The 22,076-nt window shown below is 27.6% G+C and overlaps 2 protein-coding genes across 2 annotated transcripts; one reads left to right on the top strand and one right to left on the bottom strand.

Moving 5' to 3' along the window:
• Nucleotides 1-13,894: 13,894 nt before the first annotated feature.
• LOC129311715 (adenine phosphoribosyltransferase 3-like) lies at nt 13,895-17,109 on the top strand. Its single transcript, XM_054954135.1, has 6 exons — nt 13,895-14,121; nt 14,336-14,446; nt 16,144-16,236; nt 16,390-16,539; nt 16,683-16,741; nt 16,842-17,109. The coding sequence occupies exons 1-6, from the start codon at nt 14,040-14,042 to the stop codon at nt 16,902-16,904; spliced, it is 558 nt and encodes a 185-aa protein (XP_054810110.1). The 5' UTR covers nt 13,895-14,039; the 3' UTR covers nt 16,905-17,109.
• Nucleotides 17,110-20,543: 3,434 nt separating this feature from the next.
• On the bottom strand, nt 20,544-21,777 carry LOC129311986 (uncharacterized). Its single transcript, XM_054954521.1, has one exon. It carries the CDS (start codon nt 21,632-21,634, stop codon nt 20,711-20,713), a length of 924 nt encoding a protein of 307 aa, XP_054810496.1. The 5' UTR covers nt 21,635-21,777; the 3' UTR covers nt 20,544-20,710.
• Between the last annotated feature and the right edge of the window lie 299 nt (nt 21,778-22,076).

The raw sequence follows: 22,076 nt of genomic DNA, 5'->3' as shown, positions 1-22,076 counted from the left end.
GATTAATTAAAGACTCCAAAGGTGTTAATTTTACGTAATATTTGTTAACGTTGTATTTTTTTTATTTGATTTGGTATATAGATATTTGATTTTGATGATTTTTTTTACTATTTTTCCATGAGTAAAGAACTAAAGATGGGTCAGAGAATCAAAAGATAGAGTGCATTCCCCCTAAAATAAAGCAAATTGCAATCTCTAAAAGGGGAGATGAAGGGAAGATCTTCACACCTTTTTAAGGGCAGAAGCTAAAGGCGTCTTTTCTTCAGTTTCTTTCTTGGGAGAATGAAAAAAAAAATATTTCCAAAAATATATAAATAATAAAAAATACCATAAAATATAATAATTATTAAGTGGCCTCAAGCACTTGTATAGTATATGAGTTTTTGACAAAATAATAAATTTATGTCTAATTTAAGATTTGAAATGAAACATACAAAGAATAGTAACTGTTCACAAATAAGGAATCAAAACTTCTGTTAGACAAATAACCAAAATCTAATAATAAATTACAAGCATTTTTCTGTCATTTTTTTATCAGTAAAAAAACAACATATATGGAGAATAATAAGTACTTAAGAATATTCATTTAAGTATATTACTAAAATTTAATAGAAAAATACTAGTACTTTTCTATTTATGTTTTATTTGTTACTCCCTCCATTTTAAATTATAAGACACTTTTGAATGAGTTTCTCCGTTTTAAAGTATAAGATATTTTAGATAGATTAAGGTTTCATTAAATACACTAATTTTAATATTATTTTTTCTCTTTCTATAATTAATTTTCATCCCTTCTCTTTTCAATATATTAAATGATGGGTATTTTTATGAGTTTATATTTTTATTTTAGAAATATAAAGTTGTTAGGTGTATTTAATGTGGTTTATTTATGTGTAAAATTTTGTCTAAGAATGTCTTATAATTTAGAACAAAAGGAGTATTATATTTTAATTATTTATTAGAAGTTATCATTTCCTACTAAAACTAGTCACTGATCTCTTATATTATATTCAAATTTTAAATTAGGACAAATTAGTCATAAAAAATTCCTGTTGAATACTCCCAAAGTCTCACGTCCATGAAAGTAAGCAATAGCACACATAAATAATGATGTACACATGACTTTAAATTATATTAAAATTCATTTTTTAAAATATGATGACAAATCTATTAATTTATAACTAATTTCTAACGAATACATGTATCTTGTAAAGTTTACCGCCCAAAGTCTCACGTACATGAAAGTAAGCAAATTGCAATTGCAATAGGAGATTAAGGCAGATTCTCACATCTTTTGAAGATAGAGATAATAAAATAGTAATAATAATAATATACGTTTTCTGCACGAGCTAAGGGTCTTTTCTCTGCAGTTTCTTTGTCTTTTCTTTTAATTATTTCAAAAAATTGGTGGGAAGAACTATATATATAAGGTAAATATACCTCAATTCACAAATTTAATACACTTGAAGGACCTTAGTCTTTTATCTTAAATATATTTATTTCATAGTCCTTTTTAACAATTTTTTTTTATTATCCAGTGAACCGAACAGCTTTCTTGGCGTGTGTTTGGACACGAATGTTAATCAATTTTTTGAGTTAAAAATTGATTTTCCAATCACACTACCCCAACACCAATTAAACAAAAAAATCGATTTTGACCAAAAAAATCGATTAATTCACTAAGCTACAACACTTGGCTTCTGCGTTGAAATTATAAAAGCATGTGAAAAAATTACAAAAAAACTCAAGAAAAAATTTATAAAAAAAGTTTAAAACTTAATAAAAATAAAATCAAACTCTCTTCTCTTATATTTTTTTTAATAAAGTTCAAACTTTAAATCTTTAAAAAGTTATTAGTATAAATTCTTGTCAATCACCACCATCCACTTAACACTTGCTATAAAACTAATTTAAATAAAATATTAATTGTTAAAAAAAATTAATTTAATTTAATCTCAAATTGAGGGTCATCATAAAGATTTTTGCAAAGGTCAAAAGAGATAGAGAGAGATTTTACATTATTTCTTACATTGCTATATTTTTTATGTTGCCAAAATTTCTTGACAGTGCTTAACATTTTTATTAGATATGGCTCATATTTGTGATATCATTAGAAATTAATTTATATAGTATCATCTTCATTAGTTAGTAAAGTTGATGTTTGGTATTTAAAAATTAAATATTTTTCTTTTATTAAATTTATTTTAACTAAGATATATTGAGTTACTTATTTACGTAAATTTAAATATTAATATTAATATAATTTAAATTTTTTAATTAATTAGCTATATAATTTAAATAATATATTTTACTTCTTAAATAAAATGTAACAACTTTAATAATATTAAATACAAATTTATCAATAATTTAATTTTAAAGACAATGTCCTTTATAGTAATTTATACAGCTAAAATTGATTCTAAATAAATTATTCAAATATTTTCAATTATATTAAAATTAATTTTAAAAAAACTATATACAAACAAATTGTATTATAACATAATTAATTATGATTAAAAACCTACCATTTAATTAATTATTTTCATAATTTATTATATCCAACTAAAATCTAAACGGGCACTTAGCCTAACTAGGCTGCTAAAGAGAATAACATCTTTTTATCTTTAATGTATGGTTTAATTTTAATATAAGCCTTTAATATCCAAGAGATTCGAGTTTTATTAGTTGAATATTCTTTTATATATGTTGGGGAATAAAAATAGAAAAAATGATATTAAAATTATTTTAAATTATTTAAATAATATTTTATTCCTTTAAAATGTCATAATTCTCTTGAAATTCCTAAAAATGTTCTATCATTAAGGAATTAATATAAAAAACTAAATTACCCTTGATTGAAATAAAGATCACAAGTGTCAGAACAAATACTTGCGAATTACTGTTAAATTCTTGCAATTTTAGAAAGAAAAGTTGTGAATATTAGAATAAAACTTGTGAATGGTAATTGATATTTACAACACTTGATGAATATTATGATTTTAAATGTGAACTTATGAATTATTGTTAAATTTTTGCAAATTTCAAAAGAAAAGTTGTGAATTTTAAAACAAAATTTATAAATAGCAATTAATATTTGTAACACTTGAGAAATATAAAATTTTAAATGTGAACCTATGAATTTTTTTTAAGTCTTATGAATTTAAGAAGAAAAATTATAAATTTTAAAATAAAACTTATGAATGACAATTAATATTTGCAATACTTAAAAAATATTAGGATTTTAAATGTAAACTTAAAAATTATTATTGAATAATTGCAATTTTAGAAAAAAAATTGTGAATCACAGAACAAAACTTGCAAATTAAGAGTACGAAGTATCTATTTTGAGGCTTGAGATTTTTATTTCAATCAAGAGTAATTTCATCTTTTATATTAATTTCTTAATGATAGAAAATTTTTTAAATATTTTAAGAGAATTATAACATTTTAAGGGATTAAAATTCATTTATATAATTTAAAAAAATTATTTTTTTTATAAAAACAGGGGCACTTTTGTTTTTTCTTTATTTGGTAACTAAAATGGGTGCACTTTCGAATTTGATGTATTTTTTACCTTGCCCAACTCACAAGACGAGTCTAAAAGTTACTTGGTCAAAGTCAACAGCGAAGGATTCCCTGCAAATTGCAGTTTTTACGTTTCATTTTTCATGCACTTTTCTACACATAAAAAAATATATTTAAATCGAGACAAAAGAAAAATATTTTAGTGTAATTTTTAAGGTTAAGATATATTTTTATTTTTAAACTATTCTCTGAGAGCATCTAATATTTTAAATTATTTATTATAATAATTTATCCCCTAAGGTAATTAAAATATAGCAAATTTTCTTCTTAGATTAAATACTCCAATATTGATCGTTAAAAATGCTAATTGAAATTTAAATTTGATTAAAAATGTCAATGTTATATTGAATTAATCTAAGTTAAGGTGCATTTTGGCTCATGAATCATTCTTCAAGAAGTAGCAAATGTCCTAAACTATTTATATTATAATAACTTTGCCATTAAAGTAATTAAAATGTAGCATATTTTCAAAAATCATTGAATAACTCAAATAAATGTAGCATATTTTTATTGAAATACTTCTTTTAATTATGGGTGTTTGGCAAGAAGCCATGCAGGGTTTAATGATAAACTTCAAAGAGATAAAGAAGAATAATGTGAGAGTGCATTATTAGGTAGGACCTCTTTTTTTTCTCAGACTCAACATTCTCATCATCTTTAATTATCGCTTGCTTGTGCATTCTGTTGTCAATAAGCCCCACCTACCCGTTCCCCTATTATTAGTTCATAGTTTTTCTTACAGTTAAAAATGTTATCCTCCCTCCCTAATTTAATTCCAATAGTTCAGATGGGCTCAACTTATTTTTATTTTAATTAAACTGGATGAAGAAGGGCAAAAAATTAATTTTCTTGTGTTATTTAAGGATTTTCAAAAACATGGTACATTTTAATTACTTTAGGGGCTAAATTGCTATGACACAAATAGTTTAGGACACTGAATACTCCTCAAAAAATATTCAAGAAAAAAAGTGCACCTTAACTCAAATCTACTTTGCATAATAGGTAATATTTTTTATTAGATTTAAATTTTAGTCAGCATTGTTAACAGTCAATACTGGAGTATTTAACATCAATAGCAAATATACTACATTTTAATTACATTAGAAGTGAAATTACTATACCAAATAATTTACGACACTTGATGTTTTTTGGAGAATAATTCGCAAGTAAAAATGCACCTTAAACTTACTTTTTATGCCATATTTTTTGGAGAGATATGCATTTGCACATTGCTTAGTTGACGAGAGAAAATAGAAGGAAATAAAATGATGGGATAAAAAATGAAAAAGAAAAAAGTAAAGAGATGTAATTTTTTCACCATCTACTTGACTGACCAAAAGAAAATTGAGAGAAGGAAACATTTATTAATTTATATGAATAATAACAACTGTATTATTTATAAAAAATATTTAAATATAATAAAACCTAAAATTTTAAGGGAAAATTTTAAGAAAATCCATTGAAACATATAAATAACAATTAGATCCTTTAAAATGTCATAATTTCTCTGAAGTCATTGAATACCTTTCTAATATTAATGATTTTAGGTTAAATGATTAAATTTTTCCTTATTTAAAATAAAAATAATGGGTTTGGCTTTAGTTTTTCAATCACAATTTTTATTTAAGCAATCACAACTTATATTCTATAAATCACAAAAATTAAAAAAAAAAGCACAACTTTTCATATGAAATTTCTTTTATAATTAATAAATAAGTTTTAAAATAATTAGTCTCAATCACAACTTTTATTTAAGCAATCACGATTTTAATTCTATGAATCGTAAAAATTAAATCAAAAATTACAATTTCTCATGTGAATTTTTTTTTTATTATTCAAGTTTAAATTTTAAAAACAATTAATCATGAATTTTATTTAAGCAATCACATTTTTTATTATGTGTATCATAAGAATTGAATAAAAAATTATAACTTTCTATACGAAATTTCTTTTATCATTAAAATTCAAGTTCTGAAAATAGCCATTTATAACTTTTATTTAAACAATTACAATTTTTATTTTGTGAATTATAAGAATTTAATTACAAGGAATAATTTAATTATTTAATCTAAAATTATTAATTTTAGAAAGATATCTAGAGACTTCAGAGAAATTATAACATTTTAAAAGACTTAATTGTTAATTAAATATTTTAGTAGGATTCTATTGTCATTTCCCAAATTTTAACATATTTTTATATAATTCTTTTGGTAATAATATTTTTATATATTTTTTATTATATGTTTGTAATGGGATAAAAATATAATTGCAAATTTTTTATCTAATTTTAATTTTATATATAAAATTATTAAATGTAAAATACTAAAAATTTTAAACTACAACCAAATATAAGAATAAAAAAAAAAGAAATGTTAGGAGATGGGAAACCAAAAATGTCCATGTGGAAATTTGAAAATAGAAATTTTTTACTAAAATCTTCCCATTTTTAAAGAGAAAAATTAGAGTAAAAAAACATGTGAATTCACATGTTATTTTTTCATCAATTTCTTCTCTTTCTTATTTTTTTCCTTTGCCAAGAGGTGAAGAATGTGGGGAAAATGATAATAAAATCTTTTGAATTGTATAAAAAATAATTTGATCCTTAAAATGTTATAATTTTACTAAAATTTTTAGGGGCTTTTGTGTCAATAAATTTTAAATTTAAAAGATCATTTTATTTTTATTGATAAATTATGATTTCTTATTCCATTTTTGCTATTTTTTAAACAAAAGTTATTGTTTTTTAAATAAAAATTGTGAATTGAGTTTGTTATTTTGAGAACTTATTTTTCAATAATAGAAGTTACATTTGGTAGGTTGTAATTTCTTATTTAACTATTGTTATTCATAGAATAAAAATTTGTATTACTTAAAAAAATTGTGATTAGGGCTTTTTTTCAATAAAAGAAATTGCAATTGACCAGTTTTGATTTTTTGCTCAACTATTGTGATTTATAAAATAACAATTATTATTCTTTAAACAAAAATAATGATTGAGGCTTGTTATTTTTAATAAAAATAAAATAATTTTTTTAATTTAAAATTTATTGACATATAAATTTTTAAAAATTTTAATAAAATTATGACATTTAAAAAGACTAAATTATTATTTATGTAATTTATAAAAATTTTATTGTCATTTTTTTAAAATTGTAATTTTCCTTTCCCTATTTCCCCCGACTTTTCTCTCCCCCCCTAACTTTTCTTTGGCACTAAAGTATTTTTCCAACAGTTAAAAAAATAGTGAGGTATAATATCTAGAAGAATCCAAACATATATATAAGGACTTTATTTGGCGAGTAATGTAAATACGTCTACCAATATTCTTTAAACTGTGATACATGTTTCGACCTACCACGCCGAAATTCACAAAAATTTTAGTTTATGAAAAATTTATATTTTATTTTAACAATAAACATTGTAATGATCATTTTTGACAATATGACTCGTGGTTAAATAAAATATCATTAATTTAATCAATATTATAAAATTTAAAATATTAATTTCATGATAGAGAATTTTGTTAAGGTCTAAAGAGGTATTCCTATGCATAGATTTGAAAGCAACCCCTCAAATGAGCCACACTCATTCTCCACTTTGTTTTCCAACCATATCTATCTAAGATTTGAATCTGTATCATTCATATGAACACACACGCACATTGGCTTAATCCGTTTCCATGTCTATCTAAGATTTGAATCTATATCATTCATTTGAAAACACAAACACAGGCTCTCCATTTCTTATCATGTTTTCTTATAAACAAATAAGCACGTAGATTTTCTTATTTAAAGATGTGCTCATATTTAAATTTAATTGTACCTCAAATATGACTTACCTTTTTGTTGGTGCTAAAATCTAAATTTTGGCCCCCAAGCCCAATTATTTGGGCTAAAAATATTAATTTTAGCCTAATTTTATCAAAGTTTTTTAGAGAGAAGAATGTTGTGAAAAGGTTTAGTTAACTAATCACGCTTTAGCAAAGTGGAAGTGGATAAAATTTTGGAAAAAATTATAGCTGTTGGCCCTAAAAATTGGAGCATAGAGCTATGTAAAATTATCACTTTGTGCCTCTCAAAAGAAAAGCCACAATGCATATGGACCTCTCTCCAATCTCTTCAAAAGAGCCAATTTCAATCAACTCAAAACTATTTCAATCATTTCAATACCTGATTTGACCAAACTAGACACTTCGTCTTTCAAAAAATTTGACACGGTTCCCTTAAAACACCATACATCTAGGGGAGAATTGAGACTTTTTTAATAACTAATAAAGCATCGGCTCCTCGTAGAATAGTAGTAACAGTACAATAGCACTTTTTTCTTCAAGTTTTTCATCTTTTATTTTCTGTAATTTTGCTTATAACATTTTCAATATCATGTCTATTCTCACCATGAATTTTTTTTATTTTTCATCATTTTTAATTTTTCATTTCTTTTATTTTTAAACACTTGTATCCAAGGTTGTGGTAACAAGCCAGCCTTAAAACTCATCGTTTAATCCAACAATGAGGATTAAACTTATGAAACCCTCAAAACTTGTGAAACCCTCAAAACTTAATACCTCTTCTCCCTTTCTGTGCAGGAATGGATATCTTGGAATGTGCAAGTCAAGGCAGGCAACCTAAATATAAGAAGGATCCCTTGGCAGAAGCTGTTCACTCAAGTCTGTTGGAACATCTAGAAGGTGCGCTGCAAAAGGATTTTTTCTAAGGATATTATTCAGGACATTGACATTATCTTCTCTAGTACCTAGCAAGTTGTTAATGACATGAGGCTCCAATCAAAAGTTAACACTTTTACCCGTGAGGGGAGATGATTTGAAACACGTTGGAGACCTTCGGACACAAGTTGGATCCGTCTTGATGTTGATAGAGCTGTTAGTTCTAATAGAGCTGCATCCTGTGGCGGAATCATGCGTGATGACAAAGGTAATTGGATCAAGGGGTTCTCTAAATACCTTGGCTACCACTCCAGCACCACGGCTAAACTTTTAGCCATTCTCGAAGGACTCCAGTTTTGTTGGAACATGCGGGTTTCTAATATCAACATACATTCTGACTCTATGGAAGCCCTCTCGCTCATTCAGCATAATCTTTTTGACAATCATCCTCTCTCTGGAACTATCAATAAAATCAAAGACCTTGTTATGAGAGATTGGATCGTTACCTTCGACCACACTTTTAGGGAAGCGAACAGCTGTGCCGACTTTCTCGTTCACCAGACCTCTCAAGATAATTTAGATCTCATCATTTTTAATCATCTGCCGTCGGGATGCAGATCCCTCCTGGAATTTGATATGTTCTGATTTGTAACACCCCTGCATGGGTTTTTCGTGGCCTTGTATTAAAAAAAAAACTCATCGTTTAATTTCAAAAGTCAGATATATTGTACCTTTTGAGAACATGCCTGCACAGAACCACCTCCGTAGAGACCTTTAGTAATATAATACTTGTGCACAATTAAAAAAAATAAAAGCACCAACTGACATGTTCATCATGCTTTTACGCAGATTGTAACATGAATTTTTTCAATAACCTACCCGTGTATAATGTTTGATATGCAAAAAATATTTCTTAGGATGAAAACGAGTAATACAACTATTTTATTATATATATATATATATATTATATTTAAAAATATTTTTTCATGTACCAAACATTGTTTTTAAGATGTAAGGAGTTTTTGTTCTTATAACATACTTGATCTTGTTTTGCCTTGCATGTTTTCCACGGCCTTATATTCTGAAAAAAAAAATTATATAGATCCATTTGATGTATAAATTTTGAATAACACAGCTTATTGAATTCTATATAATATTTCATGATAAAAAGTCTAATTTATAATTATGGCAAAACACGATCGCGGATCAATTCAATTGTGTTTCCCCAATTGTTAGTACGGAATACGGAGAGGTTAATGCTGGGGACAAGAGTAGCTAGCGATGCAATTTCACATTTTGCCATGTGCAACATATATTGGTCATGTTAAATGAATCACGAAAAGTATATTGCAACATACTCCCTCTATTTTCTGCTCAAAAAAAAAAAAAACATACTCCCTCTATTAATATCCATATATAGCAAATTCATGTTTTTCTTTTTTTGGGCTTCCCTATTTTATATTCTTGGCAAAATTACCATGGTTATAATTTAGACATATACAGGTCATGTTTAATGAATTTGGAAAAAAAATTTAGGTAAGTTAAATTTTATGAATTTATTAAAATTATGACATGCTTACATCAGCTGGCGGTGGGGCCAAGGTTCCAAACCGGAGAGTGCAATTTAATTTAATTTAATAAAATTATAATTATTATTAATTAAAAATAATAATTGCACTAAAACTAAAATTATAATAACACAAAGAGATTTATCATCATTTTTCTTTTTGAAATACTATTGGTTGATATGGTTTTTTTATGTAAACATATTTTTTATATTTTATATAAATTATTAAAATATTATATATTTAATAAGCTTTTGAATCAAATATTTTTTTTACTTAATCATAAAGGTGTAAAATATTAAAAGTTGGGAACTAAACTAAATTTTATTAGTATATACCTCATTTAATTTTATTTATAAGTTACTTCTAACATGTTTTACTAAAATTAAGAAATTAATTTTGTTTTAAAATTTAGATCTCTACCTCTTAATAAAGACAAAAGGAATTATTTTTAATAGGCTTTCCTCACATCTAATATAGGTAAAAAAATAAAAATAAATATAAAAAAAATAAAATACCTTATAAACAAAATCAAAATGGATTGCATATCAATAGGACCACAGGAGTGTAGGTCATGTTTATATTGATACTCAATAACTCACAATAGAAGAAATTACAATTAAGGACAACTAAGCTTTCAATATTTTTCGAATCAAATAGAGGCAGTGACTCATAATTTTTTGTTAAAAAAATCAATAAAAGATCTTGTTTCTTAGTTCCATTCTTTAAGTTTGGAGCCCTTGGATATATCATTATTTTCCTATTGAGGTCCTTCCTTTTCTTTTTCACAAAATATATATAATATTTTTTATAAATCACATTATTTACCAGTGACGAATAAATAACCTTTTTTAGGCTCTGTGAAACACAGGGAAAAATGTATCCATTTTAAAAGTCAAAGGGGAAAAGAACCTAATCAACAGACTTTTTGCTGATAAAAAAAATTGTAAATGTTGGTTCTGAAGTGGGTACCAACGTACGAACTATATAGAATGGGGTTACGAATTTATAACGGAATTAGTATGGGACTTGTGATATTTTCCAAAAATATGTATCTTAATGTTTTGATATTTTTTTCTTGTTCTTCTATAGTTTTTTAATTAATTTTTAAATAGATTAAAAGTTATTTTTACCTATCAACTTTACTTCTAAGAACCCTAACTTAGTTATGAGTTAATTCTATCCCTTAACATTAAAATTTTTTTCATTTATCACTTTGATATTAACAACACTTAACGTCTATTAGTTATCAGTGAGTCTCACTATTTTTTTAATATTTTTATTTAATTAAAAATTATTTTTACCTCTTAACTTTTATTTAAAGAATCAATAGGCATTCTCAACTCAAATATTTTATAATAAAATAATATTAAAAATGTAATATGGGGTCTACCAATGGTAAGAAAATAATAAGATAATAAGAAAGGAAATCTTTAAAGTTGAAGATTAAAATTAATCTATAATTAAATTTAAAATCCTCAATAATCTTTTGAATGAAGTTAAGAGAAAAAAATAATCTTTAACTCTTTTTGAATTTATATTATACCCCTTCTAATTTATAATAATTCATCATTCTTCCTCTTCATTGATAGAACATTTAACAACTGAAGACAAATATAAAAAAATTGAACTATTTTATTTTCAATAATGACATATGAAAATGTCGTTCGTCTAAATATTTAGAGTTTAGAGTCCTCTTTGCCTTTTTAATTTTACCTTAAAAGTTATTGGAGATTTTAAACTCAACTATAAATTATTTTTGTTTTTTAACTTTAAATATTTTCTTCCTCATTGCCTTACCATTTTCTCACTGTTAATAGACCTCACATTACATTTTTAATATTTTTTTATAAAATATTTGAGTTAATGTTATCCACTAACCCTTTGAATAAGAATTGAGAAAAAAAATAACCCTTAATTTAATAAAAATATTTAAAAAATAATAAGACTTGTTAATTACTAATGGACAGTAAGTATTTTCAATGTCAAGACAATGAATGAATAAATCTTTAACGTGAAAGGATAAAATTGACCCATAATTTAAATTTTTTAGTGATTCTTCAAATAAAAATGACCCTTAATTCAAATATTTTTATTATAAAAATATGAAAAATATTTGTATAAAAAAATAAATATACATTATTATTTATTATTTGTAAATATTACCTCCTGTTATAAATTTTATTTTATTCATACATGTTTATGTAATATATTGCAATTTATACTTTGACCCGAAAAATATATATATTGACAATTCGTATTGGAGAAGAATGGAGCCACGTGATCCACCATTTGTTTTAACCTCTTCTTTTCTTTTTCTTTTTCTTTTTCTTTTTCTTTTTTATAGAATAACATTTAAGTCTAAACAAACGAAAAAATGTTGTCCTGTGTTCCCAAAGGAAAAAAAAAATAAAAAAATTAAAAAATTACTTGCAAATATAAGGGCTGCAAATCGGAATCCGTGTACAAATTGAGAGTTAGCTGAGAGATACTATCTCCCGTCTTTATTATAAGGGATATTTTAAAAGGAATGAATAATTCTTTGCCATAAGTCACTTGTAATAAGGCATTGCTTAAGTTTTCTGAAATTATATATTCCTATTTAAAATTATTAATTACACAAATATAATGCAAATATGAGAATTTTTCGTTTAATTAGGGATTTTCAAACATAATTAATGACTTTGATGAATTTGAAAATTAATATTTATAATTTTTTTTTTAAAAAATTGGCAATATCTAAATATCATTAATTCAATTATTTTTTTGTAACTCAATATTCTCTCAGTCCCAATTTATCACACACTTTTAGACCAGATTATGCATATTAAAAGTTTATCAATGGTATATTTAGATTAATATGGATTTGAATTTGAACTAAATTTTTTATTTAAATACCCAAAAATTTACTCCAAATATACTACAAATTATAATTTATTTGTAATTTTAAATTTTTTCTATATCCTAATTATTTAAAATTCTAATTACTTCAAAATACATTGATGATTCTTGTATACTTTCTCATCTCTAGTCAATTAAAAGTTAGAAATAAACCTATCATTTTTTTTATTCATTTAAAATTTTTAAAATTTTTTAAACTACTTAAATAAAAATTTTAAATACATGGCTTTTAAAAGTTAGAAATAAACCTATCATTTTTTTATTCATTTAAAATTTTTAAAATTTTTTAAACTATTTAAATAATTTTACAACCTCCTTATTTTTTTCAAAGCACAAATATAAATTTTCAAATATATCCTTCATATAATATAATTTTATTTGTGAAAAATTAGATAGGAAGGAAAAAATATACTGAAAAAAGAAAAGTAATATTATAACAAGTATAATTGATAAATATTTATTTTTATTAAAATATCTTATATTTTAAAACTGAAATATTTTTAAAAATATCTTATAAATTAATCCATAAGAGTATCATTCATTTTTTTTTCTTTGAAACCAATGATTTAAAAATGAAACCCATTCGAAAGGTCAGACCATCCGTTAGGCCCATTAACAACTTAGTTTTAAACTAAGAAATTGTTTAAAAAATTGGATTAAATTAGATTGCTTTGGATCGATATTTGAACTAAAAACTGAATCTAATTCTTAAAAACTGAATAACTCAAAAAATGACCTTTTTTTTGTTTTTAGAAAATAATTTATTTTTTTAATTATTTAATATTATATTGTATCATATAATTTGTTAAATCATGATAAAATTATAATATTTATTTTTATTTTTTAAGTTAAGTAATAATGTTATATTTATTTTTATATTTAAATTATTATATAAATATATAATTTTTTTAATTTAATTATTATATGATTGATTTAATTATTAATTTAACTCGGTTGAACTTAGCAATTGTGAACCACTAACTTTTTGGATCCAGTCAAATCTTAAAACTATTGTTTTAAAAAATAATAAATTGGCAAGGATACCTCGCTTTCTTAGTTATCGAAAAGATCTACCACTCAGTAACAGGGTCTGGATTCTTGTATGCAAACCATTGCTACAGAGTGCCCCCCTCTGCTATAAATATCGCCACTTTTCTTCTTCCTCTGTCTCTTCTATATGCTTAAGCTCTCATATATTCTATTTCGTCCTCTCTCTCTCTCTCTCTCACTCTCTCTAAATATTATATTCTCGCTTCTTGTGTTTCTTTCACCCTCAAATTGCTTCTCCTTTCACCCATAACACCCTTCTCTCTGACCATTACACAATGTCGGATTACAGAGACGAAGATCCTCGTATCCATGGCATCAGAACTAAGATTCGTGTCGTCCCCAATTTTCCCAAACCTGGTTTGTCCCTTGTTCTTGGTTCCTGTCCTGGTTCTGCATTTCTTTACCAGTCCTCTGTGTAGTGCTTATCAGTTTGTTCTTTCGAATTTTAGTTTCTCTCTCTAGCTCTGTTTTTCTTTTCTTTTGTTTCTTGTTTTTTTTTTAACCCTGTGCTTTGTTTTTCTTTCTGGTTTTCTTGTCAACAAACTTTGCTTGGTTTTATCTGCAATGGCAGGTATTATGTTCCAAGACATCACGACTCTATTGCTCGATCCGAAAGCCTTTAAGGACACTATCGATTTGTTCGTTGAAAGATATAGAGGCAAAAACATCTCTGTTGTTGCAGGTTAAAGAACAAGAACAACTCGATTTATCCTCTGTTGTTTTTTTCATTGTTATTATTGTCGTTATTTTTCCAGGCTGTGGGTAGGTTCAGTCATCACTGTAATTAAACTTGAAGGTTGGTAGGGTCCATGGTTGCCAGAAGAAATATGCAGACACACTCTAAAAACAAACACAAAGTTCAAGTTTTGTGTTGGTGGGTGAATTTTTTTTTTTTTTTTTGGGAGATGCCAGTCAGTAATCGAACTTGTGTCTCTAAGTTTACAAGCGCTGGAGTAAACCAGGAAAGCACTAAGAGAGACAGTAGGCAATGGAAGTGACTGTAGGTTTTGGGTTTGAGATTGATTCTTGGTTTGACTATGAGTTGTGCTTAGTGGGTTGTGTCATTGATTGCTTTCTGAAGTTTATATATTTGCCCCTTCCCAAATCAACTTGTGGAAAGTGGACCCCACCTCTCTCTCTCTCTCTCTATATATGTGTCTCTCTCTGTGCGCAAGTTTCAAATGGACCAGTTTTATTTGGCTCCATTATATTATGTGTCCCACATTTCACTGTTGAGGTGACTTCATCTACAGTGCCTCATTTATTTCCAGTTCTTGGGTTGATTCCCTTTTTTTCTTCTCTCTTTCTTGTTCTGATCTTACTCTTCAAATTCAAATCTTTTCTCTTCTTGCATTAGACTTAGAACATGTCTGGGTTTGAATCTGACATTGACGTGTTTGCATGCACGTGTCTCTCTTTCTTTGATAAAATTTTTTTTTTAAAAAAAGTCTCTCTTCTTGCTTGCAGCGTCCAATAACTTCCTTCCATTTTGATGGTTTTTGAAACGTTTCAGATGATATGTTACATCTTTCTATGTGCCTTTTGGGGATTTCTGATTTATGCGTACCTTATTAATTAATTACTAGCTGTTACCTGTTGGTATTTTTTGGTGATTACATTATAGCTAATAATTCAAGTTAAATTTGATGAGTCAACTCTAACCAGTTCAAAAAAAGTTATGACTAAACTTAGTTGTATGAATTTTGTTAAGAGAGCATGATGTTTTAAGAGGGACCTAAATATGTTCAATAGTTGAAATTTTTAGCTCTATATATATATATATGTAGAGTAAATAATTTTAGCTAAATCCAACGGATCAAGTCAAACCTAATCAAAAAAAAAAAGTTAGGACCAACTTGATTATATAAACTATTTTATAAGAGTAAAATACTTTAAATCTGATCCAAATAAATTCGGCTCAAATTGATCTCACATCGCTCGAATTACCAGCTTTAGATTGGATGCTGATTTGGCTGAAGTTTATTGCACTTGCTTCTTAATAAACACAATTTCATGATTAATATTCCATGTCTAGGCATGTAAGTTTTAGTTCAAGTATTTATATAAAGCAGTTTCAGTTTGCTTTTCAAAAGCAATCAGAACTTGGTTTTTGTATGAATTCTAATCTCAGACATGTTTATTATTTTCAAATTTACTTCATGCAATTTGTGGGGTCCAAGATGAGAAGGACATTTAAAGGAATATAATGTTTTGTTATTTTTGAGGGTGTCATGTGTAGTGTTCGTTATCTATTTATATATATAAAAAAATGTATACTATTTATGAGTAAACAATAATATAACTCACATGAGATTCTATACAAAGTATGTTATGTTTTAGTCTGTAATAAATGTTAACAGGGTCACAAAATTTTGGCAGGAATAGAAGCTCGAGGATTTATATTTGGTCCTCCCATTGCTCTGGCAATAGGAGCCAAGTTTGTTCCCATGAGGAAACCCAAGAAGTTGCCTGGTACGTTATATATATAAATACACACGCAGAGAAAGATTTGTTGTTGATAAATTACAATGATATGGAACAATTCATATAATGGACTCTATTTAATAAGATAAGACTTCTTGTTATGATATGTGTTGGAGTAAAAGTATGGTGGTGGGATGGCAGGGAAAGTGATATCTCAAGATTATACATTAGAGTATGGAAGAGATCGTATGGAGATGCACGTCGGAGCTGTGGAGGTCGGCGAACGAGCTCTGGTGGTTGATGATTTGATTGCCACCGGTGGAACTCTCTGTGCCGCCATGGATTTGCTAGGTAAGTCCCATTCTCACATTCGGATTTCATTGAAGAGATAGTAAGAGTCCATCCCGATCGTCTGTTTGTGACCCGACCGGGGCCGGTCCACTGACAAATCGTCGGCTGAATGTGTTAAAGAAGTGTTAGTGGTTGTTGTGCAGAACGTGTGGGAGCTGAAGTGGTTGAATGTGCATGCGTGATTGAACTACCAGAATTGAAGGTACATTAAGTTATGTATGATATGTTTTGGTGGATTAATATTGATGGACTTGATTAATTAGTTAGTTAGTTAATTAATTAATGAGGTTAATTTTGTGCAGGGTCGTGAGAGATTGAATGGGAAGCCTTTGTATGTGTTGCTGGAGTATTATCCTGAAGCATGAGGAATCTTTGAGAGAGAATTAATTAAAGTCGTTTTTTTTTTTAATTCTGGATTATTCCATAATTAATTAAATTAAAATGCGTGGTTGTATATTAATCAGCCTGCCTGGTTGAGGGCTTGAGGCCTATGGTTTGTAGTACCAAAATCCAATTATTTTAAGAACAATCCTTTTGGGCTTTATCTTATGGTTCCTCTCTCTGTCCATATTTGCAAGCCCAAATCTTATAGTGTAGCTTCTTCCTTCCTTTTTTTTTTTTTTCTTTTTGTGTCCTCTGTTTTTTTAAGTTGAAAAAATCCGAATATTGTTGAGACCAAATGAGAGGATTTGTCATTGTAACCTTTTCATTCACAATATTCGAATGCATGATCTTGTTTAAGGGATTTACTTATCCCAAACATGACTTGGAAAAATGATGTATGAATCTTTATTCCTCAATCAAACATTTTTTTTTAGAAACAGATTTATAATAACAACCTTAGTCTCATCCAAATGGAACAATACCGAAAAGGTTATGAATACCTTCCTTATAAATAGTATATAGGTAGGGCTAGTAATTCAATTTAAATAAGTTTGAAGATATTTTAAGACTAAATTTAGTAAACTAGCAAAATTTTAAAAGTTCTCAAAAAAAAAAGGGGGGGTGCTAAACCCCATCAGGTAATATCTTGGCCCAAATAACAATTACTTTTTTAAAAAATATAATAGAGATATTAAATATTAATTGATTATTTAATTTTTCATTCATTTTATACTGAAAAATCATATGTTTGGAAATATTATTATAAATATTTTCTAAAAAAATTAAAATAATAATATTGTTATATTTTTATTATATTTAATCTATAGAATATCTTAAAATAACATTTAAATTGTATTTTAATCTTATTTTTAAATTTTAAAACCTAAAAATTTTTTAAAAAATATGAAACTTCTATGTCTTTAAGTATCCCGAAAAGTATATGAGCTTTTAAAAAGTTTAGACTTATTTGTGCCAATCAAAATTACTAGTTCTAAATATAAGTGAGAATAGAGTTGTAGAGGTTAAAACGTAGAAAATGAAAAGAAATGATTTTCATATCTAAAATTTAAATAACAAAATGACAAGGTTTGGAAGACAAGTATGTATGTATTTATTTTTTTAGTGTAAAAAAATTTGAATGAGTTGGATTCTGAAACTTATTAGGATCAAATCATGTCTCCAAACTTAAATTATTTATAAAAATATTTATAAATTATCCACTAATAAGGTTCTTGCATTGATAGCAAGATTTAATCTCACCACTTTATAAATTATAAATTAAATTTTTATCAATTGATGTAAATTTTTTTTTTTGGGCCTAACTTGTAATAGATTATAAGTCTAACTTTTGTTGATAATATATGTATATATGTATGTGAGGCTGAGACATAACAGAAATGCCATACTGGCTTGGTATGAGCAACCTAGGACAACGTGAAAGTCCTGAACAGGTGATAGCTTAATAAGATTGGGCCAAGAAACAAAAGGATTTGGCAGACGACACGAAAGTCCCTGAAAAGTAATAACTCAATAAGATTGGGCAAGATAAAAAAAAAAAAAAAAAAGAAAAAAAACAGAGAGAGATTTGGCAAACCATGTGGCCGCTGGCAGGTGGGAAGGAGGAGACACGTTTGCATTCGGTGATGAGCACCAAATGCTGATAAGGATAAGAAACAATCCTGATCTTTCATTTTCAACCTAAATTAATCCCTACCATTCATTTAAATTAATTTTTAAATATTTTTAATATTATATTTATTAACATAAAAATATAAAAAGTTTTAATATTAAATATGAATTATTTAAAGTATATTTAAATAGTTAATTTATAAAATTTATAAATTTTTAATATTAAATTAGTCATTTCAATTATATTTAAACTGTTTAAAGTTTATTTAAATTGAAAAATTATAAAAAAATTTAACATTAAATTGGACCATTAAATTAAATATGTACTGATTAGATCCGTAATGAATAGATTTATTAAAATTTTAAATTTTTTTACAGTTTTTATATTAATAAATAATAATATTAAAAATATTTAAAAATTAATTTAAATGAATGGTAGGAATTAATTTAAACTAAAATGCACAGCCAGAATTGCTTCTAGCTCTGATGAGCATGGTGATGAGCACGGAATATAAATCCAAGAGAAGATGAAGCCATTAGCTTCCTGTGAAAAAATTGAGCACCCTTGTTAAACTTATCAACTCCAATTTATATAAATGAAAAATATTTAAAATTTATTAATTTTTTTTCAAAACTTTAATAAATTGTTCATTCTGTCTCTATTAAATAAATAAATAAATATATATATATATATAATTAAAAATTTTACTTCTATTTAATACACATATTTTTAATGATATATTTAGAAAATATTGTCATAAAGTTGCTCCCTATAAGGGAAATTATTTTGAGAAACCAATATTAATTTACAGACCAAATACAAGCTTAACGAGTGACTATGGACACCAAGTTTATGTCTTTGCACGCCTATAATCTTACAAACCAAGACCAAACTCTAGGAGCCTATATGTTTATTATTCTTAAAAATTAATTTTTTACTTTAATATTTTTAAAACAAAAACTTGCTTGGATAATGGTTTTATAATTTTTGTTTTAAAAACTATTTTTATTTTTTTAAATACAAAAAAACCAAAATAAGTTTTAGCTGTTTTTGTTCCTTCGTTCCCAATATTTTTATCATACCGAACAACTCATCTCATTTGAGTCATTTTTTTCTATCAAATTTGCCTCTAGTGCAGGGGAGTTCATCTTCTTGCTAGTGTTGCTGCCTTCCTTCTCGTTGGCATTGCCTTAGACAGTTTGCTCTCCTTTCAACAAGTTTGTTACCCCAAGCCTATGATCTTGTATCCCAAACATATATAAGGTAATCCTTTCAACAAATCCTCACCTTGTACCCCTAACTTATCTTCTTGTACTCCAAACTATGATCTTGTATTTTAAGGCTCAAGCTTTATGACCTTACACACCAAACCATAGAAGTGCAAATTTCATAAAAATACAATCTATCATCATCAAAGTGATGGTCTAAAAGAAAATAATAACATAAATAATAAATTGTTCATATCATAAGCGACATTTTGAAAGGCTAATTATAATGTGTCAAGTTATAGGTTTAAGATGCAAGGTCATATAAAAAGTGATAAGAGATTTTCTAAAACCTTTTTGTGTCCTAAATATAAAAAGTTGTTAACATATTTTTAATGAATAGATTATTATACTCTTATTAAATTGAGATGAGAAAAAGATAAACACTCTCATTAATTTATTTTGAAAAAAGATATTTACTTTTTATTTATAATAATTAAGAACAAAATTAAAATATTGTTATGTTTTTAACTAGATAATCAACTTTTATTGATTTACTTAATTCCATTAAAAACATTTTATGTATAGATACAGAAGGAGTATCCCACACGTAAAAAAAAAAAGAAATAAAATAGGCACACATGACATGTTAATTAAAAACATCTTATATATACATATTGCTAATTGTGAACCAATACAAACATGTTAATTAAGCAAGATAAAAAGAAATTTCCAATTAGCATTTATCATCCAAAATTTCTCACAGTAATAGCCAAACCAAAAAAGAAAAAATAATCGTGTTGATGACATTTAAAATCCATGCAAAAAGAGGTTCAAGACCTCCACCACATACATACAACTCCATTGTTTTTTTGCCCCCCTCAAACGAAAAACATCAAAATAGGAAGGTAAGGGTAAGAAATTTAGAAACGGTAAATATTTCTTTCCTTTTTTACAATTTATAGATAATAAGAAAACAGGGCAAAACGGCACGCGAATCAAATACTAACATCTCGCCCTTCTCCCCACTCACTGAGTCGTACCCGACTCGCCCATCCAACAGCGAGTCCATGAACCCTACTTGCTTCGACACCCGACCCGATATGACCCGGCACACCAGCATCGCTTTCCGTCCCCTCCCTCCGCCTGCGTTCTCATGGGCCCCGCCGCTGCCGGCGAATGTGCAGATTGCCGTTCCTTTTCCGCCGGGAAACGACCACCCACAACCTCCTCCGCCGCCTCCTCCCGTAACGTAGGGTCCACCGCCCGAAGCCGGACCCAAGCAATGAAACCGCATCATCTCATTCCCGTCCGCCACGCACCGCGCATTCTCCTCCTCCCAATTACTCCCTTCCGCCGGACCGCCGGAGCCGGCTCGAGCCTTCGCTTTCACCGCCTCGCGATACTCCTCGAACCGCGCCACCGTTTTGGATCCATTCTGAACCTTGAAAATCATCTCCATCCGACCCGAAAATGCCTTCGAACCCCAACTACTATGGAAGATAATCTCAACCACATTCCTCGATGGATGTCCCACAGGAAGCTCCTTCAGGGATGGGAAAAACGATTCCGGCGCACGCGCAGGGCGCGTGGAAGTGCTACTACGTGACCGATTTACAAGGGTAGGATTAACGGGAGACTCAGGCTTCGTTGCTCGCTGTGGGTATCTCGAACTGGGATGCTTCTCAAGGTGGTGTTTGGGTTTGGGAATATTTCTGCGTTTAGGCTTAGAAGTGTTATCAATGACGACGTCTTTGATACTCTGAACACTCTGTCTGCAACCAGAACTTGGTATGAGGATTCTGGGGCTTGGGTGGAAAACGTCTTCAAAGGCTCTCGATTTACAGTGCAACGACTTAACCCATCCGCTCGCCATAAGAAAACGGAGCTCAGCGACGGAGCAAAAAAGCGCGAAAGCCAAACACAGCCGTAGTCTCTCTCTCTCTCTCTAAAGATTTCGGAGGGAAGAAGAAGCTGCGTTTTGTTGGTCCAGAGGTCTAACAGAAAAGGAAAGCTGTGGGTGTGGTGGTGAGAGCGGACAAGAACATGAATGGCGATAATAAATGGATTTTACCGCTTTTAGGATATGAAATTACTGTAATGCCCTTGTGATGACTTTGGGGTTAAAGTCTCCTTGTCTTCTTCGCTTGGGTTGGACTGATAAAAACAAATTCCATTGATTAGGGAAAACAAAAGGTTATGATTCCTCAGTTTCATGTCCAGTGTGCTAGTCCGAATACTGTGTTTCGCGGTTACAGATTTGTCTCATTTACCACATTGTAACGTTAATTTTCATTTAATTCATTCTGAGTGAAAGA

The sequence above is a fragment of the Prosopis cineraria genome, unplaced genomic scaffold (genome assembly GCF_029017545.1).
Source record: "Prosopis cineraria cultivar Desert tree isolate PC_DT_omini unplaced genomic scaffold, ASM2901754v1 PC5, whole genome shotgun sequence".
In the NCBI taxonomy this organism is placed as follows: Eukaryota; Viridiplantae; Streptophyta; class Magnoliopsida; order Fabales; family Fabaceae; genus Prosopis; species Prosopis cineraria.
Note: the sequence above shows the minus strand (reverse complement) of the source record. Positions and strands in the feature narration are given on the sequence as shown.